The sequence below is a fragment of the Colius striatus genome, chromosome 8 (genome assembly GCF_028858725.1).
Source record: "Colius striatus isolate bColStr4 chromosome 8, bColStr4.1.hap1, whole genome shotgun sequence".
Lineage (NCBI taxonomy): Eukaryota > Metazoa > Chordata > Aves > Coliiformes > Coliidae > Colius > Colius striatus.
The window spans coordinates 33,507,640-33,523,247 of record NC_084766.1 but is presented as its reverse complement, the minus strand read 5'-3'; the positions used below and the strand labels follow the sequence as shown (position 1 = coordinate 33,523,247).

The window sequence follows — 15,608 nt, the reverse complement described above, 5'->3', positions numbered from 1 at the left end:
AGACCAATACAGATTGATATACACCAAGAAACAAGTGAGAGTAGCAGCATGAACAACCTGATTTACCCTCCAACCTTGCTGAAGTACCCAAACTCATATCCGTATCCCAAAGACTTGTGCTCATACAAAACAAGTTTCAGTCCCAATAATGTGCAAGAGCATCTGTATACTGAGTAAAAAAAAAAAAAATCAGTACTATCAAACTTACAGGAAGGTAACTCCCAAATGTTCCACATTCTCTTCCAGTTCACCCACACAAACCCAGAGTCATGTCTTCCCACCTTAGGAATTTCCTAAAGCTGTATTCTCTCAGATTTCGTCTACTTCTGGCTATCTTTGCAATTGACTTCCACATTCATATTCCATTGTGAGAGTTAGAAACCAGCAAGATACATAAAGCAGTCAAAAAGCAGCTAGGCACAAGAGGCATTTAAGGAATCAAACCACTGAATGCTTACCATAGCTACTACAAACTCAGTAATCTAGAATACTATCTAAGTCTAAGCCATTCATTTCCTGCTATGACAAGAAGTATTAGTAAGAAAGCTCTGGATAATAAGAGAGGTTTTCTTCTAGTAGCTTACAAGAGGGGAAAGAAAGAAAAAAAGATAAAACAAGGGTCTGGGTTAATTACAGATACAGAATTTACAGTTTAGACTTGCCTACAAAAAGACATAAGGAAACTGATAATGGGGACTATAGGACAAGTGGGTCTTTATTATGTAGCTGTTCAGTTAGTTTTGTAGATTGACATACATAGTCCCAGACATAGTCTTATGCAGTGTCCAAAACTTCTACAGCAATACTTCTCTCTAGTAGTACAGAGGCACAATGAGAATCAGCTCTATACTTTGACTCTTATGTTCACTTAAAAGCAGAGATGAGCTTTGGAAAACAACCCACACATTTGGAGTTAAACACACATCGCACTACGATATTCAAGACAGCAAATACAGATCCACCACCAGCTGGGCAGCACTGAGGTAAGTGTGATTATCACGCTACTAACAGAAAAGGCTGACTATTTCAATAACATTTTCCATGGGGAAGGCAGGGCATAGGGGAAAAAGACACATTTAGCAGCATTTGAGGAGATGAACATTTTTGGTTTTGAGTCCAAAAAAACCTAGATGTGAAGAAGTCTTACAGGAGAAATGCCTGCAAGCTGTGAAAAAACAACAGCTGTGGAATCACTTACTTTTTTGGTGACAGCATCACAAGATTCTTTTTTTCTTAGACTATTTCTAGAGTGCTTTCTGTAGGAAAGTATATGTGAAAGCAAAGAAGCAAGCAAATTTAAACTCTATAAAACACATTTGGTTCTGACCTTTTGATTAGAACTTTGTTACTCATTATAACTCAGTTGCCCGCATGACAGCTGGATCAACTCAGAGACAACACCCAATCATGTTGAGTAAATATCATTACAGTAAATACCAGTATGAAGCTCTTGCTCTTAAAGAGTACACCCTAGAAATGTAAGATGGATGAACCAAATTAAAAGATCACATCTCCACTCAAAAGAATATAGGCTTTCACATTAGTGCAGTCCCACTTTCTTTGTTTTGGAAGATGTATCTCCAACTTTTGTCTAATAGCATAAAATTGTTCAGGATTGTTTGATTGCAGTCATTTAGTCTTTCAACTCTTCAGCCACCACCTCACATCTTTGAAAATTATAACCACTGAATCTTTGCCTCTGTACCAATTTTAAATATGCAGAGATCCAAGAAAGTTAGCTACAAGTCTGTAGGCGATTAAGTCTTTAACTGTAAAATAGACCAGAATCTAAGAGGCAGCATAAGTTGGTAGACAGGTATACATGTTAGAGCAGGTATTTATATCTTTTTGAAGTGAAGACTGAAACTAATCAGACAAAAGACAATAGAAAATTCTCAGTTAAAAGTTACCAGGTAACATACATGAGATTTCTGACTGCTGAAACAATACATGGCCAGTTTGATTTCTTCCTCAATGAGTGCCTTATCGGTAAGAATTAATTACCACAAGCTCTATCATATGAAATGCTGGACTTCACACCCAAAACACATCAAATGCTCCAAGATACATGTGAAATACAATTTATTAATACAGCTACATGATCCCCCACACAAACTTATTTTCCTAAAGATGTCATACTAGTCATCTAGTGATCTCTTGAAACTCAGATGGCCAGGAATAAAGACATCATCTGAAACTGCAACACAATACTGAATTAGACTTCTTACAGTATTATGCTGGTGTTAATGAACACTGCCAAAATAGTCATTGTTCTTCAAATCAGAAGGTAGGAAGCTGTGTACAGAAAGAGTCACTATGAGCAGCAAGCTGTGCCCAATGGAAGATCTCCCTTGACTTGGCAAGTTCTCTGGTGTCTTCAGTATGTTTTAATCTGAAATAATTACCAGGATTTGATAGGCCTTAAGATATGCCCTTAGTACTCTCCAAGGTAGGTGCTTGCACACCAAGTTTTCACTCCAAGGTACAAAACTGCTCCCTCTTTCCCTTACTCTGCTAACTGATTTCAAACTATTGATAACTGTTGCCTCTTTTACTGATTCCTGCCAGAGATTAATAATCACTTGTGATAGATTTACCATTCACAGTGATTGTATCAGCATTGTAGTTGCAGCACAATAGAGCTTCCTCACAAATTCAGAACAAAACCAGCTTTGATCTGATTACTTCCATCACCACCCCTCAGAGCTTACCAGCAGCGATGCAGGGCCACACAATGATACAAAGCTGCTTTAATTCTTTGTGTTTACATAAATGGAACCCAAACAAGGTGATACAAAAGCAACTTGGAAGAGCATCAAAAGCCAAAAATACTTTCTAGCTCTCTCTCTCTGGCCTACCACAAGCAAAGCTGAGCCTAGGTCACATACAAATTACAGCAAGAAAACAAACCACTGCTTTGGGATAAGCCACTTGCTCAACACTGAATGACTCAGCAACTCTGAAGAGTTTGGAGAGCTGTTAGTTTCCTTTGGGGGAAGAAAGGAGACTTCATTTGTACTCACCTCAATCTAGCCCTTAGTACTGAGCCTCTTCATGGTTCAACCCACCAAACAGCTGTACTATTTATTTTCCAACCTTAGAATCATAGAATCACTTCGGTTGGAAAAGACCTTTACAATCATGGAGTCTAACCACTAACCTAACACTGCCAAGCCCACCACTGACCCATTGTCCCTCAGCATCTCAGCTATACGGCTTTTAAACACCTTGCTGTAGTTCAGGAAGGATATTCTTACCTTCTGCAAATTTAGTTGAGTTTCAGCAACAGACCTTGGCTAGAAAGTGTTTCCTGAGAGTGCACATGCAAAATATCACAGAAATTCAGGTTCAGTTCATATGCAAGTGTATATAAACTGAGACAGAAATGCATTGGATTTCTCAAAAGTTCTTCCCAAGCCTGTCAGAGTAGCAATTGTTACAATCATTCTCACTAAGAAAGAGCTGATATTTTATATAGAGTAAAAGCTGAGTAACCCGCTGTAAACAGCTGAAGTAAAGCTTTCACCTCTGCTAATACAACTTTTGACACCTGGAGCATTAACTTGGAAGAAAAAACTTCAATATGATTTTTAAATAGATTTGAGGGGTTTTTTTGTTTAAATTGTATCTGCCTTAGATCAAAGACAACTACAAGACTTTATTGGTAGCACTATTTGACCCTTATGAGCTCTTGTGGTTTTTCAAGAGTCTGCTTGCAAGTTCCAGTTCATCTTTGAAAAGTGTTCTGAAATATTAGCTACGATTAAGAGATTACAAATTAACTAGGAAGACTTCAGAGTATAAACTCGAACTTTTTTCTCTCATAGGAAATAAAGCCCCCTTATGTAAGCAAACTTAGGCTAATTATGTTTTCTTTTCAGTGCAAATGTATAAATTTGTATTTAAGCTGCTGTAATTGCAGAAAGATGGAGCATTAAGACATTTAGTTTTAAAAGTACAAGCTTTCAATTGCCATGAAGTGTTAGCTTCTTTACTTGCACATTCTCCCCAACTTGTTTAAAGTTATCCTTTCAGCTGATCACCTGTTTCAACGACCTTTACTTTTTCATTTATACAGCTTGTGCTGTCTGTAAGTGTTGAAGTCTTGAGAGCCCTCAATCACTTAGAATTGAAATGCTTTGCTTTATAAGAAAGAAATGAAGTCACTGCAACTCCCCAGTCTGCCTCCACACACACCCCCATTTTAAGAAGCCTACAACTAGGCCACACTAGGAGGATCTCAGAGCTCAAGTTCAATTCAGGTTGTATAGTGACAGATGTAACACAACAGCAGGGATGGGAGCATACAAGTTAGTATGACTGCTGCAAAAGCAGGATGTAAGTCTCAGAGAAAGTACCTAACAAATGAGTCCTTACTATTTGTTTTGATAAAACACATTTCTTTGTATTCTATTGCAGTTATAAAATTCCCTGAGTCATCAGGAATTGCTTGGGAAACTTAAAAACATATGGAAAATGTTCCATTGTCTGGAGAGGATCCAGTATTACAAGTGATTGCACAAGGAATTCCTTTACCAGAAAGACGTGGTAACAAACTGCTATTACCAGTTACTGGACGAAACATCTGCCCTCCAAACAGAATTTGATCCTGTTGATCAGTGGCCTCCCAACTTTATGATGGACCACAGCAGTAAGAAATATTTTAGCATACTCCTCAAAAATATGCATCTTTATTTACAAGTTACATACAAGTTTTACCAAACTAAAATAACATACATTGTAAAACATACACCAAAAAAGCAGGTTTAAACGGATGAGGTAAAGATAAAATAAACACTATGTAAGTGTTGGGAACAAATTAACTATTTAATCAAATAACCACAAGCAATGTAGCATTTAAACATGCCAGTACAGCAAAAAACTGAAACATCACCCAAAGGTGAGAAAGTTGTTCTTCCTAAACTGAGAAACAGACATGGATAAAAAACTGAAAGTTAACAGTGACAGACCAAAACATTTGCTATTTACATTTTGCAACTACTTCTTAGGCAAGGTCATGTACTTCTAAATTAGGCTCAGAATTCTGTTTTGCACAACTCTGGCATTTTCTTGCACAATTTACTTCAGCATATCAGTATGACCTTGCCTACTACCTCTAACATTTTAGCAGAGAAAAAGACTTACTACGTGACTCAAAACAGAGCATAAATTTGTCAGCCCAAAGCATGTTCAAGTGCCTTTTTTCAGTTTGCTCAAAGACACCAGGAACGCTGTTTCAGGGCTTCTATTCCAGTAAGACTTCTTCCTTCAAAGGAAAACTTAAGTGTTCAAGTAGAATTCTATTCATTTACGTTCAGTTTTTCAAGAAAACAAATCCTCTCCTGGGTTTCATTGGGGGAGAATTTAGAGGTGTTTGGTACAAGAACATACAATTGATTGTTGAGTATTAATATTACTAATTTCCAAATTCCTCCTCTACAAATGTGTCCAACAATTTCTTCTCGTCTTGATCCTATTACTTTGTTTCCTATGAAGACATGCAAAATATCATGATTTTTACAAATAAGAATATCATTCAAACATGATTAGTTAATAGAAGTGATGTCCATCATCCGGAAGGATTAACTCCACAGACAAGAACACTTCATAAAAGGTTTAAACTGTTGGAGTGAGAAGAAAAACCTGCACCTACCCATGGTCACACCTCACCCTCTGTGGACTCTGCTCTCACACTCCATGTTAAAGCAAAAGTTATTTCCTGGTTAAGATCTTTTCAAATGCTTCTTGTAAGAGTGATGTGGCTAAATTACAACTGAAAATACTCTGGGAAAAGGTTTTTTGTTTGTTTAAATAAAGAGAAGAGTTACATCATCCCAGATCAAGTTATATTACCACACCAGGACAGCAGGTTCTGAAGAATCACAGAATTAGTTGTGCATGTAGAGCTCTCAATTACAATCATCACATGCATTTTTGTAACAAACCCAGAACATTCAATGAACAGAACTACTGTTTGGGTTTTTTTAAATCACAGGTTTACAGCAAGTTTAACACTTAATGAGAAGTAAATTTTGAGTTAGCAAATGTGCCTTATTCTCCAAAAACCTTCATGTATATTAAAAACTCAAGTTCTTTATAACATTAAACATGACTCATAAAAGCTCTAGACACTGACAACAAAGCTTTTACCAGTAGTCTCAAATCTTTGAGATGTTTGAGGGAAAAGAAGTACGGTCTGTCAAATTCCAAGCCCTAAGTCTCAATACAGAACCCTAACAGAATGAGTGTTGGAAACACACGTTCAGTAGTTAATGAAGCTATATTTAAGACATTTTTGGCATTATACTGAAGAATTTGCTTCTAAATGAAAATTCTGAACCACCATCTAAGATTTCATAGTCTGAGGGAATTACTTAGCAGAAGTTATTGCAGAGTCCCTTGACATCTCTGGGCTCCAGTTGCAGCTGCTATGCAGCACAGCAGTTAGAAAACAAGCAAGAGAAAGGGTTTCTTTATTGTCAGTTTTACCCTTCCATTACCAGCAAATGCCTCACTGCCCACCAAATTACTTCCTGAAGATACCCAAAACCTCAGGGTGTCTTAAAACACTTCCCATTTTACAAAGATACAGCAATAACCATTCTGAGGCACAACTTCAGCAACATACGTCTCTCCTGTATGCCTAATAGCATCAATTAAAGACCATTAAAAAACCCACATTCCAAACTACAATAATTGTTTTAAAAGAACATAAGTAACACATAAAATAAATGCTCACACCTTTTAGTACAGTTCAGGAAGTTTAAGACTTGTCACTTAAAGTTTTAATGTTTCCTTACACCCACGTGTTGAACTGTGAAAGAACCTGACAAGAACAACAGTATTCACAGATGAAAAAAATCACAAGCCTTTGATACAGAAGCAGACCCTTCCCAATTGAAAGATCTTCAGAACAGTGCCTTCTCTTCTAAATATTTTAGTCACAGTTAACCTGCAATTTCCTATTCACTGTTCAGTTAACACTAACTCATCGGATTAGAGATGGATCTAACTAATCTCTGCTACCAAAATACAAGACACAAAAATCCATCTGAATTACAGATTAGTTCCTTTTGGAGGTGGGGGGAAGCTTTCCCTCCATCACAAAGTAAGCAACTTATTGTAGAGAGGTTCTTTTGTAACTTGTAACAACAGCACATCAAGCTAGCAGATGTTTTTCATGTGTTTATCAAAAACCTAAAGCTATTTCAATGTGGGCAGGAATTCCAAGACACCTGTGCATCTGTGTTGGAAAAATGCTGGCATTTCCAGACACCTTCATATAAGGAAAAGGAAAAGGAGACAAGAACAGTCTTTTTCTGTTCAATTTGTCATCTGCTACTAAGACTCAACAGAAAACTACACATTTTACCTTGGGATTTTTTTAATTCTCACCGCAGTAGGACACAGCAAACTATCAACCAATTTAAGACACAGTTTTCAGTTTACTATGCTCCAGAAAAAGAATCATGGATGGAACTGCAATGTAAATCGTACTTCATGAAAGGAGAAAATAATTTCTCTCTGCTAAATACATTTGAGGACCTTACCTTATAGCTAGAAGCTACAAAATTGACTAACATATGTAATACTCAAATTAGATGAAGGATATACAGCAGCCCACCCCTTTTCCCCCAGTCTTCTCTCTATTCTCATTTGCAAGAAGGACCAAGCAGAAGCAGTGAATCAACTGCTCAAGATTATTTAATCATACATGCTTGCTGGGTTGCAGCTAATGGAGATCACTTCTCGCATCTGGTTTATCACATACACAAATATGTTACGTTCACAACTGAAAAGGGGTATGGAACAGAGTGAACAGACAAGGGGTGCAAAACAGTTCAGTAACCATTGCAGCTAAAAAAGCATCAACAAACATCCTGTATCTCCTTATGAAGTAACCTCAAACATGGAGAGAATGTTTCTAAAGGGACAACTATCTCCTTTGGAATTAATTTTCCAGAAGAGACAGGCAGTTTTCAAGACATACTACTGAAATTCAGGAAGTCAGTTTGTATGAAATACTTAATTCAGTAGCACACATTAACGCTCAGGCCATCATCCCTCAGAGACATGCTCAGGATTATTCAGTAGCCTTACATTTACAGAAACATCTAGTGGTATCAGTAGCATTGCTCTTTAGGTCAAGGTCTTCACTTGAGCATTTACAGGCTTCAAATAAAAGAACTGCTCTTCTCCTCCAGTCTACAGCCAAGTACATCTCAGTAATTCAAAGCACCACAGATTGGTAGGAGTTGGAAGGGGCCTCAAAAGATCATCTGACAATTCTGACAATTAACTTCTACAGGACTCTTGTAACAATTTTGAGGAGTGAGGCAAGCACATATAGCTCAACTATTAGTTGGCCTTATGATTTGTGATTCAAGTTTGGTACTACTAAACTTAGACACCAACATGAAGTCTGTCCCCTGACTCTCCAAAAATACTGTTCAGTAACACGTGTCTCATTAAAACACAAATATTTAAGAAGCATTGCTTCAGCTGCTGATCCATAACCACGTTCAACAGATGAAAGTCAGTACTGTAGCACAAACTTCCTAAAGCGTTCAAGACAAACATTCATTAACCTCTAATTATAGCTCCAAAGGTACCTTACTCTTACAGGCAGAGGCAATAGAGTCTTTGAGCATAGAGTCCCCAAACATAGTGTTAGAATAATTTCAGTCTGAGTATCACTTAATATCTTGGGGGTTTTTTTCCCTCTAAGGTGGTGGGAATCAACATTACTACTAGTAAGAGTTTTATTAGCAACTACTCCTAATCTTATTTAGTCTAGCATTGCTGCCCAGAGTATTATCAAGGTCGGAACAACAAGAACAAAAGTTTTCACCCATAAAAGTTTCGTTCCTTTCTCCAACAAGAAAATGGGGAGAAGAATTCAAAGTCTTACATACTTCTGCTCTTTTCTATATGTGTATACATATGCATATATAAATATATAATTTATATCATCATCAACAAAGCGATGTTTGTAATCTCTGTAGAGCTACCAGTCAGAAGCAGCCAAGCAGAGCGTAAACAGAGTAAACCAAGAGTGAAATCCCGATCAAGATCTGATGTGAGGTGTTTAAAGCATGGTTGAACACATGTTTTCTCACTACACTGAAAAAGTACACTGTAGACAGCTAAATTCCTAACAAAATCTATGATGCCAAAGTGATTCATGGATTTCCTGCAGGTGACTCATTAGTGCTTTCACTTCAGAGAAAAAAAAAAAAGTCACCAGAAATATCTTGTAAACATAGGCAGACATCCTTCAAACTAGGGCCAACCTCAGATTTTGCTTATAGCAAATATTTACCAAGGGGTTTTTGCCTTTTTTAATTCAAGCTGTTCTTTCCATGATTCAGAGAGGTCAGAAATACAGCTTTCAAGATGAGCAAATTTCTGAACATGCCTTTGTAGTTGACAGAGGAAAATACTGTAGAGCTTAGCATCAAGTCTTTAGAGTCAGACCTATCACATAAAGCAGTATTTTGCAAAGTTTCCGAGTATTATGCCTTCACAGATTGAAAAGGTAAAGACAAATTCAGAGCAGCCTCTATGGGACAAAACAAAAATGAGGCATCCAAAAAACAAGTGAAGACACATAATTGGATTATGGCCTTGTGACGGACTGTTAAACACGTCAATGAACGCAAGTTATGAGTTCGGGTTTTTTAATACAGCAGTGACTCATCACAAATTAATCCATTCACTCATTTCCGGTCAGTGGCCTTGATTATAAATGGCCAAATGTAATAAAATTGTAATAAAACTTGTAATAAAATACAAGCAAGGGCTATCGATCCAAGAAATACTTCTGAGAGCTGTTTCTTTCTTCAGCTTACTTTCAACATACTAAGGTACTTCATTTCACAGAACCCACATTCCATAAAACAACCCACAGACAGGGTTGGAACAAAACTACAAGCACATTAAAATAGGAAATTGTGACTAACAATCAAGAGTTTCCATCAGAGACTTTAATGTCATTGTACCTTTTGTTAATCTGTAGGTCACACACAACAGAGATCACATGTAGACTGGCTGAAAATGTAGGGGTAGGTTAAGGATACAACGCTGCCCAACAGCATATGAACAAACTGCTGGGCACCGGCACGGCCTCCATGGACTTCAGAAAAACGAATCACAGCAAAGGCTGCATAAGAGCAAGTGACTGATGCCTTTAAAAATAAAGCTTTCCAACACCAATCCCCAAAACTATAGTTCACTAGTTCGTGCTTTTACTATTCTAGCTCAAATAAGACTTTTAGGTCTATGCAGATGATAATAGCTAACGCAAATCTAAAACTGAGGGGGGTTTCTGCCCCGTGAAAACATGCCTTTCTTTGACTAGTAGTATTGTTTGTTAGTTTAATGTCAAGTATTTTGTATAAATCAAACGTAACTGGGCTTTCAACCATAAGTGAAGCTGCTGGACGAGATTAAGCCCTGTTAACAAAATAGACTTGTTATTTCATCTAAGAGATGCGAACAAATTGCACGGACATGACTCAAGTATGAAAACACTATGAGAGACTAGTATGAAAAAACAGTTCTTTGGATAAACACAGATAACAATAGTATTTGATGTTTATGTATAAAATTCTTCCAGCCTTTACGAAAAACAAAGGCTAATGAATTGTTCTGTACCAGCCTGGCATATAAATGCTTAATTGGCTTTTTCAGCATAACATGGATTCCAGTTTTAGAAAGCTGTAAGTAACACCTGCTCAACCTGCCACATGTTTGGCTAAACATCCAGCTAGTTAGAGCATTTTTAACTTACAAGCAGGTACACTATGATCCTTTACATCCAAGCTACACATACTACTTAGAGCAAGCAGATTTCTAAGGATGGTATTTCATTTTATAAACATCTTGACAATATCCTCTCTGGGAGGTTAGTTAGTAGCTACCACTGTTTCAAATACCCATTAACACAACAATAATTTTTGTTTCCCCTACCTTCTCTGCTGACAGATATTAATAGCACGTACTCCCCCACCTGTAATTGTCACTTATACTGCCTACAGTCATTAGAAAGTGCAGAGTCCTGTCCAATTTCTCCTAAAAGAGAAGACCACGAAATCCAGTTGTTGAAAGATGCAATCACCACTGTTCAGAAACACGGGCCAGCATCCCTTATGTAAGGTTGACACCAACACAAGATGGCCCTTTCCTACTTAATGATGCTCCCGTGAGGGTGACCAGATGCATTTCAACACCAGAAACTATTCAGGTGACGCACAGGGAGTTGGCAAGGGCAGCCCGACTTCATTTTGTAGGGAAACAAACACACCATACAAGAGGAAGAGCAACCCCTCGTCCCGTGAAAGGCAGGTTTCTCGCTGGGCCACCCCTGACCTTCCGCACCGCTGGCCAGCTGCGCAGCCTGCACGGCGGCGGCCGGGATCTGCCTTCAGGGAACCAGGGCGATCATCCCCGCCTGCGCAAGGCTGGGCCCCGCAGAAAGACGCGGGCACCTCCAGAGAGATCCTTTAGCCGTACAAGCCCTGCCGCCCCCCGCCCTCACCCGGGACTCGGCACTGCGACCGGGCGCCCTCTGAGGGCAGCTCCGCCACCGCCCTTCCCTCCAGCGACCCTCCGCCCGGCCATTGTCAGCTGCCGCTCCTCCCGGCCAGGGGCTCCTGTGGAGGGAGAAAGGGGTGTCCCGCCCTTCCCCACACAGGAAGCGGGCACGGAGGCGCGCTCCGGCCCTAGCCCCGGCGGGGGCTCACCGGCTCTCAGCTGCAGGCTGCCGTCCCTCCGGCTGCACCACAGCGCCCGCTCCCCGCTCTGCAGGATGTAGTGGTCCTTGGCTTGGAACAGTTCCATCCTCGCACGCCGCCGCCGGGAAGGAGGGCGGGAGGGCGAGCGGAGCGCTCCCGCCGCTCCGCAGCCGCGCGGCTCCCGCGCGCGCGCGCACGCCGGGCGGAAGGGGGAGGACCGGGACACAGCGCACTCCCGCGCCCAACGTATGTGCGCGCGCACGCGCGCTGCCGCGGGGAGCCTCCGCGAGCCCCGGCGCTGCCGCTCAACCGGCCGAGCGCGAGCGCTGGCGCGGGTTCCGGCCCCGCCGCCGCCGCACGTGACGCTCCCCGTCAGGCCCTCGCCGCGCGCTTAAAGGTGCAGCGCAGCGCTAGGCGGGGCCTGCGGGGGGCGGGGCTGCTGCGTCCGCCCGCTGGGTCCCGCCGCTCCCCGCAGCCGCCACCCCTCAGCCGCTCTCCGCGGAGGGAAGAAGCCCCCAGAGACACTGAGGTGCGGGGAGGGGACCGGGCTGAGGCGCCACGGCGGGACGCTTTGCGTTCTGCTGCGGGGATAAAAACATCGTTAACTCCTACGGCTGCGGAGTCTGAGGGAGAGGCGCCCGCCCCTCAGCGCGCCCGCCCGCCCTCTCCTCAGCGCGCCCGCCCCTCAGCGCGCTCGCCCGTCCCTAAGCGTGCCCGCCCCTCAGCGCGCTCGCCCGTCCCTCAGCGCGCCCTCCCTCCCCTCAGCGCGCCCTCCCTCCCCTCAGCGCGCCCTCCCTCCCCTCAGGGCGCTCGCCCGCCCTCCCCTCAGCGCTCCCGCCCTCCCCTCAGCGCGCCCTCCTCTCAGCCCGCCCTCCCCTCAGCGCGCCCTCCCCTCAGCGCTCCCGCCCTCCCCTCAGCGCTCCCGCCCTCCCCTCAGCGCGCCCGCCCGCCCCTCAGCGCGCTCGCCCACCCTCCCCTCAGCGCTCCCGCCCTCCCCTCAGCGCGCTCGCCCACCCTCCCCTCAGCGCTCCCGCCCTCCCCTCAGCGCTCCCGCCCTCCCCTCAGCGTGCCCGCCCTCCCCTCAGCGCGCCCGCCTTCCCCTCAGCTCGCCCGCCTTCCCCTCAGCTCGCCCGCCCTCCCCTCAGCTCGCCCGCCCTCCCCTCAGCGCGCTCGCCCACCCTCCCCTCAGCGCTCCCGCCCGCCCCTCAGCGCGCCCGCCCTCCCCTCAGCGCTCCCGCCCGCCCCTCAGCGCGCCCGCCCTCCCCTCAGCGCTCCCGCCCGCCCCTCAGCGCGCCCGCCCTCCCCTCAGCTCGCCCGCCCTCCCCTCAGCTCGCCCGCCCTCCCCTCAGCTCGCCCGCCCTCCCCTCAGCTCGCCCGCCCTGCCCTCAGCTCGCCCGCCCTCCCCTCAGCGCTCCCGCCCTCCCCTCAGCGCGCCCGCCTTCCCCTCAGCTCGCCCGCCCTCCCCTCAGCGCGCCCGCCGGCCCCTCAGCGCGCCCGCCGATCTGGCTCTCCGGTGGCCACGGCTTGCTCCGGCCCGCCTTTCCCGATTCCTGTTGCCCAGACGAGTGCCAGGCCCCCTCAGGGCCTAGAAGCCTTGAGCAGCACCGGCCACAGGTAGCTAGCCACCACTGATGAAGTGGTAACACCCAAACCTCTATCTCCCAAGCTTTCTCAGCTTTTCCCAAGAGGGAGCAACTTTACTAATTCGTGGAAAGAGGCAGGAGTTGATATAGCATATCAGCTAGTGGTGAAAGGAAATCTCGACACCATAGCACAGGACTCATTATAGTTTAAAATATTTATACAGAAAGCAGCACCTCCTGATACAAGGGTAATTATACCCTCTGTTCTCTCCAGGCAGCACCGGAAAATGTACCAGCAAACTCATCACTGCTACAGTCCCTTCCCAGCCTTTCCAGCCACGGGTCTCCAGAGCTTCCGTTTGCTTACAGAAACTGAAGTCTTACTCCCTCTAAAATTGAAGTAGAAATGGACTTAGACAGAAAGCATCCCATCGTGCAGCCGTTTGGGAACAGCTTGGGTTACTGACAGAACGCCTTCAATATATCTTGAAAATTAATGGTGCATGCAAGTAAGTAGTTTTATGTAGTACTGGAAAACCAATTTTCTCATTTTTTAATTTATTTCCGTTTACTCTCCTAAAAGAATGGTCATTTTTTTTCTAACTGTCTCTAGATAGGCTTTTATTCTTTTGAATGCAATTTCAAATTTTCTTTCAAATAGAAGGTCTGACCTCTGATGGTTTTGCTTTTTTTTCCCTTTGAAGTGCACTTAAACAGCATAGGAAGGATATGAATGGAACTGAACTCTTACTTGATTTGATAATAGATGCTAGTATCATTTAACATTTTCCCCAGGGCAAGTATGCAAAAAGACATGCTATTATTTCTTGGCTACAGATCCTGATTTCAGTAAATGCTTTGAAAAGCCCTACAGCTTCTAGTGTAGCACCGTCCTGCTTAAATCTTGTATGTAGCAGTCAGTGCTACTGGCAGAATGCTGATAGTGCTAGTAATTCAGATCATCCTGAACACTGGGCAAGAGGAAGGTTTATCAGCTTCTCAGCATTTTAATAAATATGTCTCTTTTGAATTACTTTCTTCTTGGTTTCTCCGTAAGCACGGTGTCACATATTTTCCAAGTCATATCAGAGATGCAGCACAGGGATGGATTGGTCCACAGATTGTTTCCTAGAAGAATGACACGGTGCTGTTTTCACACTTGTAAGTGAAATACATTAATAGTGCCATAAAGTAAAGCTGAGCCCGTGTAGAGAAGGGATTGTGAAATTTCAGGTAGAATGAACAGACAGCAGAGCAGTGATTGCAATGAGACGTATTTTTGTCTATCTGAAAGCTCCTGGTGTGCAAAGCTGTGTCTTTCAGTTTTCAGTGCCTAAAAGGAAGGGTGAGGAGCAGCAAGAGCCTGTCTTTTCAATTGTTCAGTGCAGTAAAAGCCTTGCTGGAGCTTTTGCCTGCAAAGAAGCTGGCAATTGACAGCTAAAAGGGATTCTGGAGTTTTGCTCTTCAAGTCTCTCTTCCTTGCCTTGCATGATGAGCACAGGAATAGTTTAGTTAGATGAGTCACAGGCAGAAAGCATCTTAGTGGCAGTAGCTGCATCATTCCCCTTTTCACAGAGAATTGTGTGAAGCCTTAAGGAATAAGGAAATGTGAGAATTCTTTGGAGCCAAGATTTGCTAAGATTTTTGAGAAGTTAACTCTCAGTAGGTGGGAGAATCTCTTAGCTGTCGCTTGTACAAACCTCACTTTTACATATATGCTGCATTAATTATCTGAGAAACCCATAAAGATTTTTAACTAAGATGATTAATATCTTCTTGTAAGAACTAATGATAATCAATATGAAAAGGATGGTAAGAAAAATGTCCTGCCCCTGCTGTGGACTCCACCCCCTCAGTTAGAGTGGCTCCATGAACAGCTGACTTGGCATTTGTCACACAACAGAAGAGTGAGAATTTCTAGCTGGGGCATGGGAACTAGCAGCTGAGGGCAGAGATTCCAGAAGAGTCTGTTCTGTCAGTGGCAGATACATTTTAGGAATTTCCCTCCTCTGCCAGAGGTTTATGCTTCCCTTTGTCAAGCCAAATCAAGGGTTTCTTTGAACACACTCTATCTGGGAGCACTGAAGCCTCTCCTGACAGAGGAAGTGGACTACTGAGGAGGTTAACCTCTGCAACTTGCAATTTAAGAGACTTACCAATTATTATTAAACTACATACCAGTGAACATTACTTTGGTATTTAGCTTGTGTGGGAAGGTTTTGGTAGCAGGGGGACTACCAGGGTGGCTTCTGTGAGAAGCTGCTAGAAGCTTCCCTTGTGTCCAACAGAG

At 43.2% G+C, this 15,608-nt stretch overlaps 1 protein-coding gene across 1 annotated transcript in view; it reads right to left on the bottom strand.

The window, feature by feature from the left end:
* The window catches only part of INPP5F (inositol polyphosphate-5-phosphatase F), a 37,524-nt gene extending 25,613 nt beyond the window's left edge, over positions 1-11,911 (bottom strand). Inside the window, exon 1 of the mRNA XM_062001550.1 lies at positions 11,745-11,911. Coding sequence (XP_061857534.1) covers positions 11,745-11,841 — 97 coding nt within the window. The 5' untranslated portion in view covers positions 11,842-11,911. The remainder of the gene's footprint in view (positions 1-11,744) is intronic.
* Positions 11,912-15,608: the final 3,697 nt, after the last annotated feature.